At 37.7% G+C, this 13,941-nt stretch overlaps 1 protein-coding gene across 1 annotated transcript; it reads left to right on the top strand.

The window, feature by feature from the left end:
* Window positions 1–6,986: 6,986 nt before the first annotated feature.
* Window positions 6,987–12,396, top strand: LOC139118342 (uncharacterized). The gene is made up of 2 exons (XM_070681610.1): window positions 6,987–8,927; window positions 9,604–12,396. Exons 1-2 carry the CDS (start codon window positions 8,417–8,419, stop codon window positions 11,643–11,645), a joined length of 2,553 nt encoding a protein of 850 aa, XP_070537711.1. The 5' UTR covers window positions 6,987–8,416; the 3' UTR covers window positions 11,646–12,396.
* The last annotated feature ends 1,545 nt before the right edge of the window (window positions 12,397–13,941 follow it).

Here is a 13,941-nt window from a genome sequence, read left to right as displayed (position 1 = left end):
TTTATGTACTTATTTTTAATTCGTCTCGAAAATTCTCATTCAAAATAAACTTTGAATGGCGAAGTATTTTTGTTAGTGCAGTTTTTGCCAACGTAAAGAAGCTGCTTGGGCTGAAGGTCCATGGCGTTAGCAGCGTTTGCAACAGAAAATTATGATATGACAAAATTATCATAAAAATAGTACGCCCACTCACAGATGATGAACTTGAACTTGCATGCAGATGATACGTTCGCCCTAATGATTGTATTTCAAGTCGCCCAATTTGAGATGAAAACAAATTTTATCCCTTCCACTGATAGAATTAAATAACTTATTATCCCTTGCACTGACAGAATAAAATATCTTTCCCCTACCACTAAATCGCTTGCGAACACCTTTTTTTCATGAAGAGATTCATTCGCTGCCCCTGGCAGAATGGTAAGCCATATTGTACAACAATTCGCATTTTAATTCAAGCACAAAATGAACTTTACCAAAATGTTTAAAATCCAAGCTAAAGCCAAATAAGCCTCACGGCAGGAATCAAAATCAAACGTCAGTTTTGGGACTAGCTTCGAGGTTAACGAACCTAGAAGTAAAGTACTGGGCTGATACCGATATGGTGAATCCAAAACTGATAAAATGTCAAAATTCTAATACCAATCAGAATATTTGTGAATCTGACTGAAACGCCCTTTTTTAATTTCCTACACTTCCACTGCTAGTCCTCCATGATGATATCACAGAGAAACATAGAAACAGAGTGGCAACACTTGCATGCCTTTTGTTCCATGGTCGTCTCGGTAGACTATTGGCTTTTCATATTAAAATGAGCTTCAAAGGTGTTAAACTTTTTGGAGGCTTTGTTTGTGGTTGATAATTACACGAGATTATGCGAAAAATACGACGAGATGGCATCGTACTGCCAGTCGCGTAGCAACCATAGTTACTTTGTGAGCTCTCAGGCCAGAAACACTGCTTCACGCCAATCAAAACATAACACCCCAGCAGTTTCATAAACATGTCCTTCCTTGACGCACGTGTAAAAGACGGTATGACTGACCGTAAACCATTGAGTAAAACCAGACAGTATCGATAAAAGACTTTCAAATTTGGTTCAAACACACTCATTATATATTCATAAAAATATGAGAGGAATTTTTAAAACGGTAAAACTCACTTTCCTGAAACTCAAAACACTCCCGTTTTCGCCAGCACGTCAATTCTGCTCAGCACCACACGACAACAACAACACAAACTTTGCCGAACATACTTTCGCTTAACAATTGGCGAAAATCCGAAAATTACCGAAGGATTCATGGTCGGCATTCTTCGGAAAAGAGAGACGAGAGCAACCTGAGGCGAGGCGAACATGGATGGGTTACGTAACCGCTTCACGCCTTAAACAATACCCGTTGCCACTCTATCTATCTTTCTCTATGATGATATGCACACAGCGTTTCAGCGACGGCTTTTTCGTCGCATTTGACGCAAGCCATTAAGGTTCCAAGACGACAAAATTGACCTTTTTAATCTAACAATTCTCTGGTGGTAAATAAGCTCAGAACCCCCATAAATTATATATTTTCTGAAAGCCTAGATATAGGGAAACATTTTGGTAACCACAGTGTCACCATTGTTTACATAACTATCACATGACAGGTAATTTGCATGACCTTTCAAAAATCGGTTTCCCTATGCTTTGTCTCAATACTTCCAAATATCTGACTCTGTCACAACGATCTTTGAAAGTGTGTCTCAGATTTTTTATATCTTGCTTTGTTTTTTAAGCACAATTTTAAAGAAATTAGCTAGGGTCAAATTCACCGCTCTTGAAGTTTTTTGTGGCATAAAAATTGTTTAAGAAGGTTTAATAAAATTCTGAGACACATTTTGGAAGGTCACACAAATTTCAGCCACTTATCTCAAAGCATTGAAACAAAACATAGGGAAACCAGATTTTTGAAAGGTTATGTAAATTACCTGTCATGTGATAGTTATGTAAACAATGGTAACACTATGTTAACAAAAATGTTCCCCTATATCTGGCCTTTCCGAAAATATATTATTTACGGGGGTTCTGAGCTCATTAACCACTAGAGAATCATTAGCTTAAAAAGGTAAATTTCTTGTCTTTGAACCTTAAAATGCATCTTCGGCAAAGAAATCGTGTTTTCCCAGCACTAATATCTTAGTACCTTTGCAACTGCCCAATGATGTACTTCTCATAAAGGATAATATAAATTCACAAATGGTAACTCCTCCAATAGAATTACATCCAATTTTATGGTGTCATGATCCTGCTTACTTTTTGGAACAACTGTTTTAGCAAAGGCCTAATGTCTATGCTGTTTGAAGCCTTTAGTTTCACTTGCCTATGCATTGCATAGTCACTGGCAGTCAGATTATCCAAACATGCAAAAGTTTGTCTTCAACACACTTTTCGAAAAAAGTTTGGTCCCATAGTGACACGTGTGCTAAAAACCCTAACTGTGGGGTTCTTTTATGTAACCTATAGACAGTATGAAAAATTAACGAAGCACACGAAAATGACGTTTTTCTCCTTCGCCAACTAAAAAGGAACTACTCATGCATGTCACAAGTTACAAAGTAATCAATCCGTTCGCTGTTGAGAAGAAGATTGTAAGGTGTTCAGGGATATGCCAATGTGTGCTAGGGCGAAATGTCGTAGGTTTAGTATTGCCATGAAACGCCATGCTAATTTTTTTTTTTTATTCGCAAAACTTGAAAGAGTTCAGTCAGCTGATCCTTTATACAAATTTTTAATAGATGTGCTCATCGGTTTCGGAGAAGAAGTTTTAAGCTTTTAGCAATATTCAAGTTTGGTGCAAGGTCATTTGGTGCAAGATCACTAATCATAATATCCAGGGTCATGGGCGCAACATTCTCATGGTACTGGATCACCATGGCAACTTTGACAAGTTAACGTTCCAAGGTCTTATTAATGTAGCTTGACAATTATTTGACAGAAGAAAATCTTAGCGATAAATATAGGGTCCAATTCATGGGGCTTTGGCCTCCGATCAATAAACCTTAAAATGACAAAGGTTGTTTGCAACACCTACTCATGCCTTATTCCCCGCAAAACCAAAACTTTTGGTACTAACCTAGGACTTTTATCAAATATCAAGTTATATATGTAAGATCAGGCTTGGCAAATTCTCCTATACTGAGAACAGCTTGAAGTCTGGTATGATCTATTTGTTCTTGTTCTACTTCAGCTATGATTCCTGATTAATTTGAATATATTTCGTCCGAGACAAATATGTCTGGGCTGACTATGAAGATTATGATGACGACGACGAAATTAATGATGACGCGAATGCTGTTGTTGTTGTTGTTGTTGTTGTTGTTGTTGTTGTTGTTGTTGGTGTTGGTGTTGCCCATGATGATTGTGATCCAATGTAGTGTGGTTGGTATCCGTGTATTCTGCATTTGCTGGGGAATGTAACAATCATTTTCAGCAACATTACATCTATTATAATCAACTGTTAACACAAACAGACACAAAGAGAGACACAACATACACACACAAGCACACTGAAGAGGTCACCTATTTTTTTTCTACCACAGGTATGCGAAATAAGTTGACAAATGTAAGTTTAGGAGTCACTTTTTCACATAAGACAAATTACGTGCTTCGCAAAATGATAAGCAAAGGATTGGAAAATCTAACCTTTCCCAAAGATAAGTAATCTGACGATGAGAAGATCATAGCACGTCTACTTTTTGTAAATACTTCTAATCATCCAGGGCTAAATTACGAATGATACATGCAAGCTCCATGTTGCGTCGGCAACAACAAGGACCTACCAAGAGCCAATCAGGTTTTCGGCAACACAGTGGTTCACGAGAGAACGAGGTCTGTTAGGAGAAAATTGACGAAATATTTAAATGTTTTATGCAATCATTGCTATGGCTATGGTACTGATGGAGGTTGTTTGCTTCTTCGTTCATGGCTTGATTTCAAGAAAACCATTAACTTACACAAAGCAGACTGTTGTTTTACTTTTTTTATTTTTGCTGTCAGCGTAGCTCCTGATTAGGAATGTCGAAGCCAACCATTAGAATTTGTCTGTCTGTCTGTCTGTCTGTCTGTCTGTCTGTCTGCCTCTACGTCCGTCCGTCCGTCTGTATGTATGTATGTATGTATGTATGTATGTATGTATGTATGTATGTATGTATGTATGTATGCATGCTTGTATGCATGCACGCATGCATGCATGTATGCATGTATGTATGTATACATGTATGAGTAAAATTCACATCAGCAGCACCGTCAAGAGAAAATCAAATATCGACACATCATTCACCGGTGGAAAATATTACAGCAGTCTCTTTAATTGTTTGTTCTATTCAGATATTAATCACTCCTGCAATGTTTATGTGTCAGTTTTAACGGACGTAATTAAAAACAGTATTGAAAAATATTTTCATAAACATCAAGTGTTCGTTGGTTCGAAGTCCTTTTCCTTACTAATGGGAGTCAAGTTCCTCTGGTATAGGAGCATTTACTGACAGAATGAATCTTATTGTGACGAATTTTCTCGTGCGTTTGTTTTCATTTTATTTTTCTTTAATTTTCTTGTGAAATTCCTAGATACACAGTTTTAGATTTGTCGAAAGACTTTATATACAGCATCTATATGTATGTAAGTATGTATGTAAGTATGTATGTATGTATGTATGTATGTATGTATGTATGTATGTATGTATGTATGTATGTATGTATGTATGTATGTATGTATGTATGTATGTATATTATTTACGTTGCAACTCCATATTGTTATCAATTGTTATCAAAACGGCGTTCAAAGTAATGAAAGTGTGCTGTTTTTTATGAACACACAAAGTACATAAAATAAATTATTTTATGCCATATTTTTTAAAGATTTTCCTTCAAATTAAATAGATTTGTTTTCCAAATTTTAATTTCGTCTAAGTAAAATTCGGCATTTTGAAGGATAAGTGGCATGGTGACGACGACAAAGTTACTGCGACACCTTTCAAGAATACTTCAAGACTTCAAGATCTCACCTACTAACTAATAAAGTTATATAAGACTGCATGTCTCGAGGAGAATCAAACTGGTTATTGCCGGCATTGCGACTCAAGCGTGAAATTTCCATTTGGTCGCTGTATTAAACTTTTACCGATAGAATATTTTAAGAAGTTTGTGTTAAGGTATATATCGCAGTAATGCTCCTTTAAGCAGCAAATTACTTTTCTTTCTTTGCAATAAACTTGTTTTTTTAATGAGTAATTGTAATATTGCAACAGTACTTAAAGTACAGGCCACCTTACACTTCTTATAAGTTCGAACAATTGACAGATCCAATTATACCTCTCCCAAATTAATTACAATCGTGGAACTGCATGTTGCTAACACGGCTGTATATTTTAAAAACACAGAGACTCTAAAGTTTAGTATGGTAGCACGTGGGTGTATATTTGGGGGGAACCTCACTTTCGGTATTAATGATAAAATTAATTCAAATAAAAAATCTGACCTTATTTTCTGAAATGTAATATTTCACTTGAAAGAAGAGTATATGTAGAAAAAAACGACCATTTTATTTGGCATTATCTATCCTCATTCTAAAATTGCAAGTGTTGAAAGACCATTAATCAAAATAGGGGTTGAAATTATAATAGTTAAATTAAAATGCCTCTAATTCAAAATGTAAGAATTTTATTGCTACACAAAATAGTCGTTTTATTATATAGTATTTAAAGAAGATAATGTGAAAATTTCAGAAAAGTTGACCCAGCCAGTGTGGAGCTAAATTCTTTGGAAATTTTGAAATTTGGATGAAAAAGAAGCCAGGAAATCGGGTGACATGCATACATTTCCATAAATTAACACTTCTTTATCACGCAACTTACGAATGCCTGACAAGCTAAAAGATGAACCCAAGCAAAATTTTGATGTTAGATTTACAAATTAATTAAAATTGAATGAATATTTGTAAAAAAATGTTTAATGAGCAAACTACCCGCTATTGGGTGCAGCAACCCCTTAAGTAACATCTAAATACTGATAACATATGTCAGAGTGACATGCAGAGCCTCCGTTAGGATTACGCAAATGGTTTTTTTTTTCATTTGCGTAAAATGTATCGATAATGCTTACAACTACATGTAAGTACATATAAAATCGCTGTACACGCGATATTGAAAACTAGTTGAAAAGTCAATGAATAAAGTGTTCAATAAACATCAGCAGTGACAATGTTTCTTCTTTGGTGAGTTTTACAATTCATAGTTTTGTTTTGTTATATTCTCTGTCGGCGGAATCGTTATTTTTTCTGTCTACTACTTCCGACGATGTCTTTGCTGCCTGAACTCTATCATTGCTGCTCTGAAGTCAAATTCGCCAAGTCTTGGCCCTTCCATGGTTATCACTATCAGATCATTTATGACATTTTCACTCAGATAAGTACGTTTCGATGTTTTAATCCTGTTTTGGGTACTGAACCCGTGCTCACATGGGACAGATGAGACTGAAATCACGGCTGCAATTATGGCCAACTTTGCAATATTCGGAAAGAGTTCACAATACTCGTTGTAAAGAAGCGTGCAGACCGCCATAAAACTATTATTTCTAGTCCGCGTAGCATTAGCTCAAATTGTTGATATTCGACGCGGAGATCTTTAGGGTTTACAAGTACGAGTCAGGAGCAATGAAAAAAAGAACTTCTTTTTAAAGTACCTATAAAATCCACCGAACATGTTACATTTATATTGGAACAACCTTGAAGGAAACAATTGATGCTACATAATTGACAGTGTAGGACAAAATATAGCAAAATCGTGAACATTTTCTATAGGCAAACATTTTAATTTTAGTCCTGGATAAACTGCGCATTCGAGGGAACCACGTCTGCTCATGTCTTTGTTACGGAGACTGCGTTCTTTTCAATGCGATGGGATTACGCTGAATTTACTTTGCGTACTTCAGAGTAATTATGCGTGAAATACGCAGAATTTTGCGTTAACGGAATCTCTGGACATGCAAAACTAAGGAATTCAAAGCGAACCTCTAGAAATTGTTTTGAAGGATTAGTGGCGTGGTGACGACGATAAAGTTACTGCGAGACATTTCGAGACGTACTTAAAGACTTCAAGATCTCACCTACTAATTTATGAAGTTATACAAGACTGCATGTCTCGAGGAGAATCAAACAGGTCATTGCCTGCGGCACTGCAACTCAATATGACATCTGAAATTCAACATGGCCATCATTGTTTTATCTCCATGGATGAAAATAAAATTACACATGTTCACAAAACTAAGCGGAATACAACTGCACAAGCTTCAGAATGAGCTCCAGCAAGTGCAGGCAAAAGTAATATTGTGAAAGTTTCAGAGTCCGAATATCTATCCCCGAGGTGTTCTACCTTAAGTTGCTTCTCTAGTAACAAAATTTGCAAGGCAGACAACCAATTTTTCTTCCTGATATTTGAAAGAGAATGGTTGAAAATTTGATTAATGAAAGTTTAGCACAAGCTTCGGTCATAAACTTTTCGAGGCGCGAACTACCTTAATTTCAGGACCAAGTCATGTATCGAAATTCTGTTGGTGCTTCTGGGTACCCATTCACATTTTCCGACGATACCTTGAGAAAAAAATTTCCACAATGTCAAATCCATACCGTAAGGATGTCCTGGCAATATTTACCAAGTTTGGTGACAGAACTGTTATTCAGCGTTCAACAACGGTGAAAGATGTAAGTGACAGGCACAGCGCTATTTGTAATTTTTATGGACAGCTTTTTTGAATTTCACCCCCTGTTTCATGTATAATTTAACTGTTATATTCTGATTATAGTGCAATGTATGATATTGAATTCAAATACTTTAGATAGTGAAAACAAACACACCTTAAATTGCATTTTATAGAGTTATACTTATTCGGACAAAGCTCTCAACTACGCTATTCCACGATGAAAATCAGAATATCAAGGCAAATTGTCCATTTTTCATAAGTAAAGCAGTTTATCATAAATTTGTTTGCCAAATTTCTTCCTCTCGGGATATCTAAATAAGACATTGAATATCACCGCGAAACAGTCGTGCGCCTTACTTCATTTGTACTCACCGACTCGGAAAATAATTCAAAGGAGCTCGCCGATGATAAACACTTCTCAAAGAGATTCTGAAGAGCTTGTCGGCGTCATTCTGCAGTAAAGGTGACAAGATCAGCGTGTTCGTTTGGAAAGTGACTGTCAGATAGACTGACGTACATGTCGACTCTTGAGGGCGGGGTTTAAACTGTCCTGCAACGCCCACACATCATAAGTTGTAACACTGGCGAAGATCTTGACATCACTATAGGACAGGTCTTCTCACCCGGTACATCTCGTGGTGATGACTTTCATTCTGCAAGTCGAACCTACACATTTTAACAGATATAATGGCACGAGGCATGACCTTTGGATGGTTTTGTCTAGCGTATTTTCTTGGTTTCATCGAATCCAGCATAGTTACAAATGAATCGTATTCTTGGTCTGAGAGTGAAGAGTTCCCCGACCTCTCCAACCCTTACAACGAAGAGCAAATAGCTGACCTATCTCGCGCATTACGACTGCCTAATGAATGCCTTGATGCAATCGAGCGGGCAGGATTCTCGGACAGGGGACTCTGCGAGACTGAATCCCTTTGCGGCAAGTCGACACAGTTTTCAGAGCACGAGCCTTGGCTGTGCAGCTGCAACGGCGAGTGTTTGAATCACGGAGAATGTTGCAAGGGCTACGCCGAAACCTGCCGAGGTGTAGAAAACCAGTCAGAAAACAGTGCCTGTAGGGAAATCGACAGTGTCACAGGTGTTGGCATGCGGATGGTACGCAAGTGTCCTACACTGAGTCCGGGTCAACCATTTCAGGAGTTCATGGTACATAGTCTTTGTGAACAGCTGGGAGATGGAGGTACTGCGAAGTTTTTATATATTCATGCTTACAACGCAAATCAGAACCAAAGAGAGTAATTTGAAAAAAACGTTCTCCGTACTAGAGCAAACCATTGTTTAATATGTAACTTAAATTTGAGCAGACAGATGGTATGCTATTTAAGCGAAGTAAAATCGTCAAGTGTTAGTTCTATTTGAAATAACTCGGTTTCATTTTTTGTTGTTCACTTTGGGTCGACAGGAAACTTCCTTATACCATGTCTTACTGACTTTCTATTACGAGCTATGTTTTGTCGAGCGCTGGCTTCTTTCCATATGCACATACACAATAAGGGAAGACAAGCCTGATATAATGGCGTAATTTAGGTGAATTACATTAGAGCAAGGCATTCAAGTACTTTATAAAGTTGCTAATGCATCGGCTACAAGAGAGAGGGGGAATACAAGAAACGTTAGACAAAATAAAAATTATGTCTTTGACACACATAAGATCGTAACTGTATATAATATATATATGATCCATCACTCAAAGTATTTTCCTTCTTTTTTAGATGAAACTGCGAATATTTCCCAGTCATTATATATATATATATATATATATATATATATATATATATATATATATATATATATATATATATATATATATAAATATAAATGACCCATTACTTATGTTATTTTCCTTCCTATTTCAGATATGACCGTTGACATGCCTTTGAAAACTCCTGTATACGGAAACAAGCAATTTTTTGGCAATGTGTTTTGTGCTGTTTGTAATGGCGTTGCCCTGCAGGACATAGAGTTCTTCAAGACGGCGGTGTCGTGCAATCTTCCAGCCCCACCAACTTATTATTCTGTACTAGATGTGCTGGATTGGATCGAAGGCAAACCGTGCAGAGTGTCCAATATTCCGCCGGTTGTTTCCAATGAACTGATTAACAATTGTGTTCAACTTGTAAACCCATGCGAAACATACAACGCCGGTGAAAGTTATTACAACGATCTGTGCAACTCGTTTGTGGCAGCAACGAGTGCATTTATTCAACCATCTCGCCATGGAGACATGGGTAGATTCGTTTACTACCGAAACCCACTCTGTTTGGCGTGTGCTCGTTTAGGAGGCACGCTTTCGTACAGCGCAGGCGTCAACTGTGGAGTCAGGCTGCAGGACATGGAGTTCAAGAGTGATAACCAGTCTGATGACAGTTTTAAATTTCAGTTGTCTTTTGGTTTTTTTACGGACATTGTGCTCGAGATTCAAAATGAAGAAACTGATTCCGTTAGGACACTACAGTTGCCTGTTGATTGCTTGGCTGAGATCTTCCGAACCCAATCCGACGAATTTTCTTTTTTATGTAATCCAGTGATACGAACTCAATTTGTGCCAGGAATCCGAACACTAGAGAGAGACACAGAGCATGATGAAAGGGGAAACAAGAGTTCTATTTGCAAAAATGAAGAGGATAATCTGCATTCGGTTAACATAACTGTGAAGGTTACCGTCACTGACGCCGCTGAACAGAGAGAAAGTGTTAACATGTTGATTGCTGACAGGTTCAATGCACTATTCGATATGTTAAACGATTTTATTTCGTGTTATCGTGTACTGGGCGTACGTGATATAGTTAGCAGGCCTTTCCGTCAAGTGATCGTTGAATATACCCTCCGTCCTACAAGGTTTGACGTCCTTCGCTTTCTTGTGAACGATTCGCTAACATCTGTGTTGTCTTCATCCCTTGATGTGACGATGATAGGCTATTGGCTGGAAGCAAACTTAGGTAATTGCAATCAACCAGGTGTAAAATTGAGTTTTGATTCCAGTGGTCAATTTCAATTTTTCGACGAGGGTTCGGAGAGTTTAGTCGACGGTGGGGTTGCTGTCAAAGTGCTCATTGAGGGCGATGTCCACTTTGTAGGCAAAATTGCATCATCGGCGAATTTATCGACGTTTTCTGAAAATTCTGTGAATAAAGTCGGATACATATTTTACACGTGTGCAGCTTGGGAATCACGAAACATCGCAGGCGAAGGTCTGGGTGACTTCTCCACTGCAGTACCCACAATGCAAGAGCCAAGCTATACCACTCCGGTTTCCAAGCTAACGCTCTCATGCCACTCGGGCAAGGTAATACACCTTCCAGCCGATAGTGTCGCTGTTAGTGATGGGCTGCTGCGAGCAGAAAGTGTTACAGATAGACAGATTATAGCATTCAAAATAATTCCGGCCCAAGATGTGGCCATCGCGTGCGTTTCAGTCCACCCTGATGCCAACACCGCAATAATCGCGGATTTGCGCCGTTGGATGGTCGCTCTTCTGAGGTACTCGTCTCTGATTTTAATCCTTGCGTCCACTTTTGTGGTAACCGTGCTTCTCAATACGAAAATTAAGCTTCAGAAAATTTGCCTATCTTTCTTGATGGGTTTTGGGCTATTATCAGAGATTATTAGTCTGGTAATTGAGGAAAACACGCTGTCCCGCCTCCCTTGTATGATCGGCTCCACTGTAAAGCATTTTAGTAACATCAGTAGCTGTGCTTGGCTGCTTTCATTTTCTCTATCTGTGTATGCTGGCGAGAATCTTGGGGAAAACCAGTCTCTCAGCTACAAAGACAAGATTATAAGTATTGTCTGGGGGTCTATTTTCCCAGTTGTCATCGCGGTGTTGGAAATGGCCTTGCACTTGTGTGAGTGCACACAGTTGGTGTTTTGGTGTATGGCTCCTACGGGTGTTCATTGATTGGTGGCATCTCACGGTTGATCTTTATCCACATGCCTTGCTGTCTGTCTCTGGTGCTATCCTTACCAATTATCGTTACGGTTTACCGTAGGCGGCACAGACAAGAGTCCAGCAAGTATATTTTCTGTTTGCTCGTCACTATTTATTCTGTTCTGAGCACACTGTCGTGTGTAGCTGTCGTGAGAGAGTTCCTGGTGTCGACCATGTTGGTTCTTATTTTCGATACTGTCCTTGCGATGAAGGGGATCTTGCTGTTTGTATGCCTCGTCCTACCTTGTAAACGGGCTGATGGAGAGAGTTGGTTTCGGCGGCACCCTTGGCGAAATTCAACTGTACGAGGTCCGTCGACTGTCAGCACCTCTGTCACTTAAAAGTAACTGTTGTCATGGCCGAACAGTTCGGCAAACAAGGGTCACTAAGTCGCTGAACCAGGAAAACACAATGAGACGACCTTGTTACTCCAGAATTTAAAAATATATAATGAATGTATTGTACAAAAAGCGAAGTTCATCATGTCTAAAGTATTTTCGGTTCATTTTTGGTTCGTGCTGTATTTTACATTGATCGAAATCTTGTACCAGTATTTGGTGAATTCAAACCAAAGGCATTTTACAAGTTGCACTATGTGATGACAGTGAATGAAATGCAACAAAGTCTGAGAAAAACTCTTTTGCTTAAAGTGTACTTTAAATCTTTTCTTTATAATATACATGAAAATATAAGGTAACTCATGTTAGTTTTGTAGGAGAAACAAAATACTGAGAAATGTTTCTACATTGATGATGGACGGTCTTTAGCCATTATTAATTCAAAGATAGTTGTCGTTGGGTTTGTATCATTGTCTGAAATTTTGACAAAATGCTCTTGATGATGGTTATAATGATGTTGTTGTTGTTGTTGTTGTTGATGATGATTATGATGATGATGATGATGATGATGATGATGATGAAATCTTGTATTTATTACAAAATGTTTATCCTGAATCAGATTCTGGTAAGAATTCATCATGTAAAAAGTTAATTGCAATTCATCACTTAAAATATCTATTTTCAGGAGAACTTCAGCAAACTGTAATCGTTGTTTCCATTGTAAGTGAAGATCTTAACATGTGCTTTACATTCGCTATCGTCTGAGTGGTATTTTCTAGGGCTGTACATCACCACGCGTTACATTAAACCTTATTGTTAAGTACGGTGAACTTTCCAAATTTAATTGATCAGATTGGTTTGGCTTGTATTGTGTCAGATATTGACTTCATGTACCATGTATGAATAAACACACATTTTTTGTGTACATTACATTGTCCTTGTCAATTATTGTGCAACCACGGGGCCCCATTCAAAATGATATTGCATGAAAATGAGGTAGAATCTGGAAGAGTGGGGATCAATAAAGATTCGAAGCAATCGTCGCAGTATGCAAAACGTAGAGGAAAACACTATGCCAAATAACCACGTACAAAACAAACAACGATGAAAAAGGTGAGTAAGTGCGGCAGCAAGAATTCAACGTTTATTGCTGACAGCTATCGACTTTGTCATGCGTATCTTTGTCAACGCATTTATGGCTGTGTATTGAAACATGTTGGGCCTCTGTTATATCAAAGAGTGTGATCACACGCTACTGAAAGTGTCCTTCTCTGTATACGTAGCGCCAGTAGCTATGATCGCTACTTACGAAGTTAAACGTTTCGAAGTTACTTCGCAAAACAACTTAATAAATTGCTTGATGGATTGTAATGGCTCACAGAATTAAGTTGCATATCTATTTTTCAACTGACATCTGTTCTGGTCCCTGTGCCAAATGTACATATTCATATGGGATTCTTAGTCACAATTATATGGTTTGTACTAAATTGGGATAATTGGATGATGAAATAATTTCGATTTAATCTGCAAACGTTATCTCATCTGCGTTTCTTTTTATATTACACTTTTGTTTTTATGAGTAATATGCGATATTACAACATTCAGCTATATGGCACCTAACACTTTTGAGAAATTTGCAAAATATGAAAATCCAATTACCCCAAATTAGTTCCAATCGTGTTTTTAGACGTATAAGCTAACTCCAAAAAGTGGCACACTGATGAAATGGCGTGTTTTGTTGTCACAAAACCATAAACACCTTTTCATCAATAAAATGTATTTGAAAATGAATCGATTTTGAATGTAAACTTAAAACTGTACATTAGAATGCAAAATTGAGTGTCTATCTAATCTTATTTTAATTAACACGATTGGAACTAATTTGGGATAATTTGATGGTAAAGTAATGCCGATTTAATCCACAAATA

The sequence above is a fragment of the Ptychodera flava genome, chromosome 2 (assembly GCF_041260155.1).
Source record: "Ptychodera flava strain L36383 chromosome 2, AS_Pfla_20210202, whole genome shotgun sequence".
Taxonomy (NCBI): Eukaryota; Metazoa; Hemichordata; class Enteropneusta; family Ptychoderidae; genus Ptychodera; species Ptychodera flava.
Note: the sequence above shows the minus strand (reverse complement) of the source record. Positions and strands in the feature narration are given on the sequence as shown.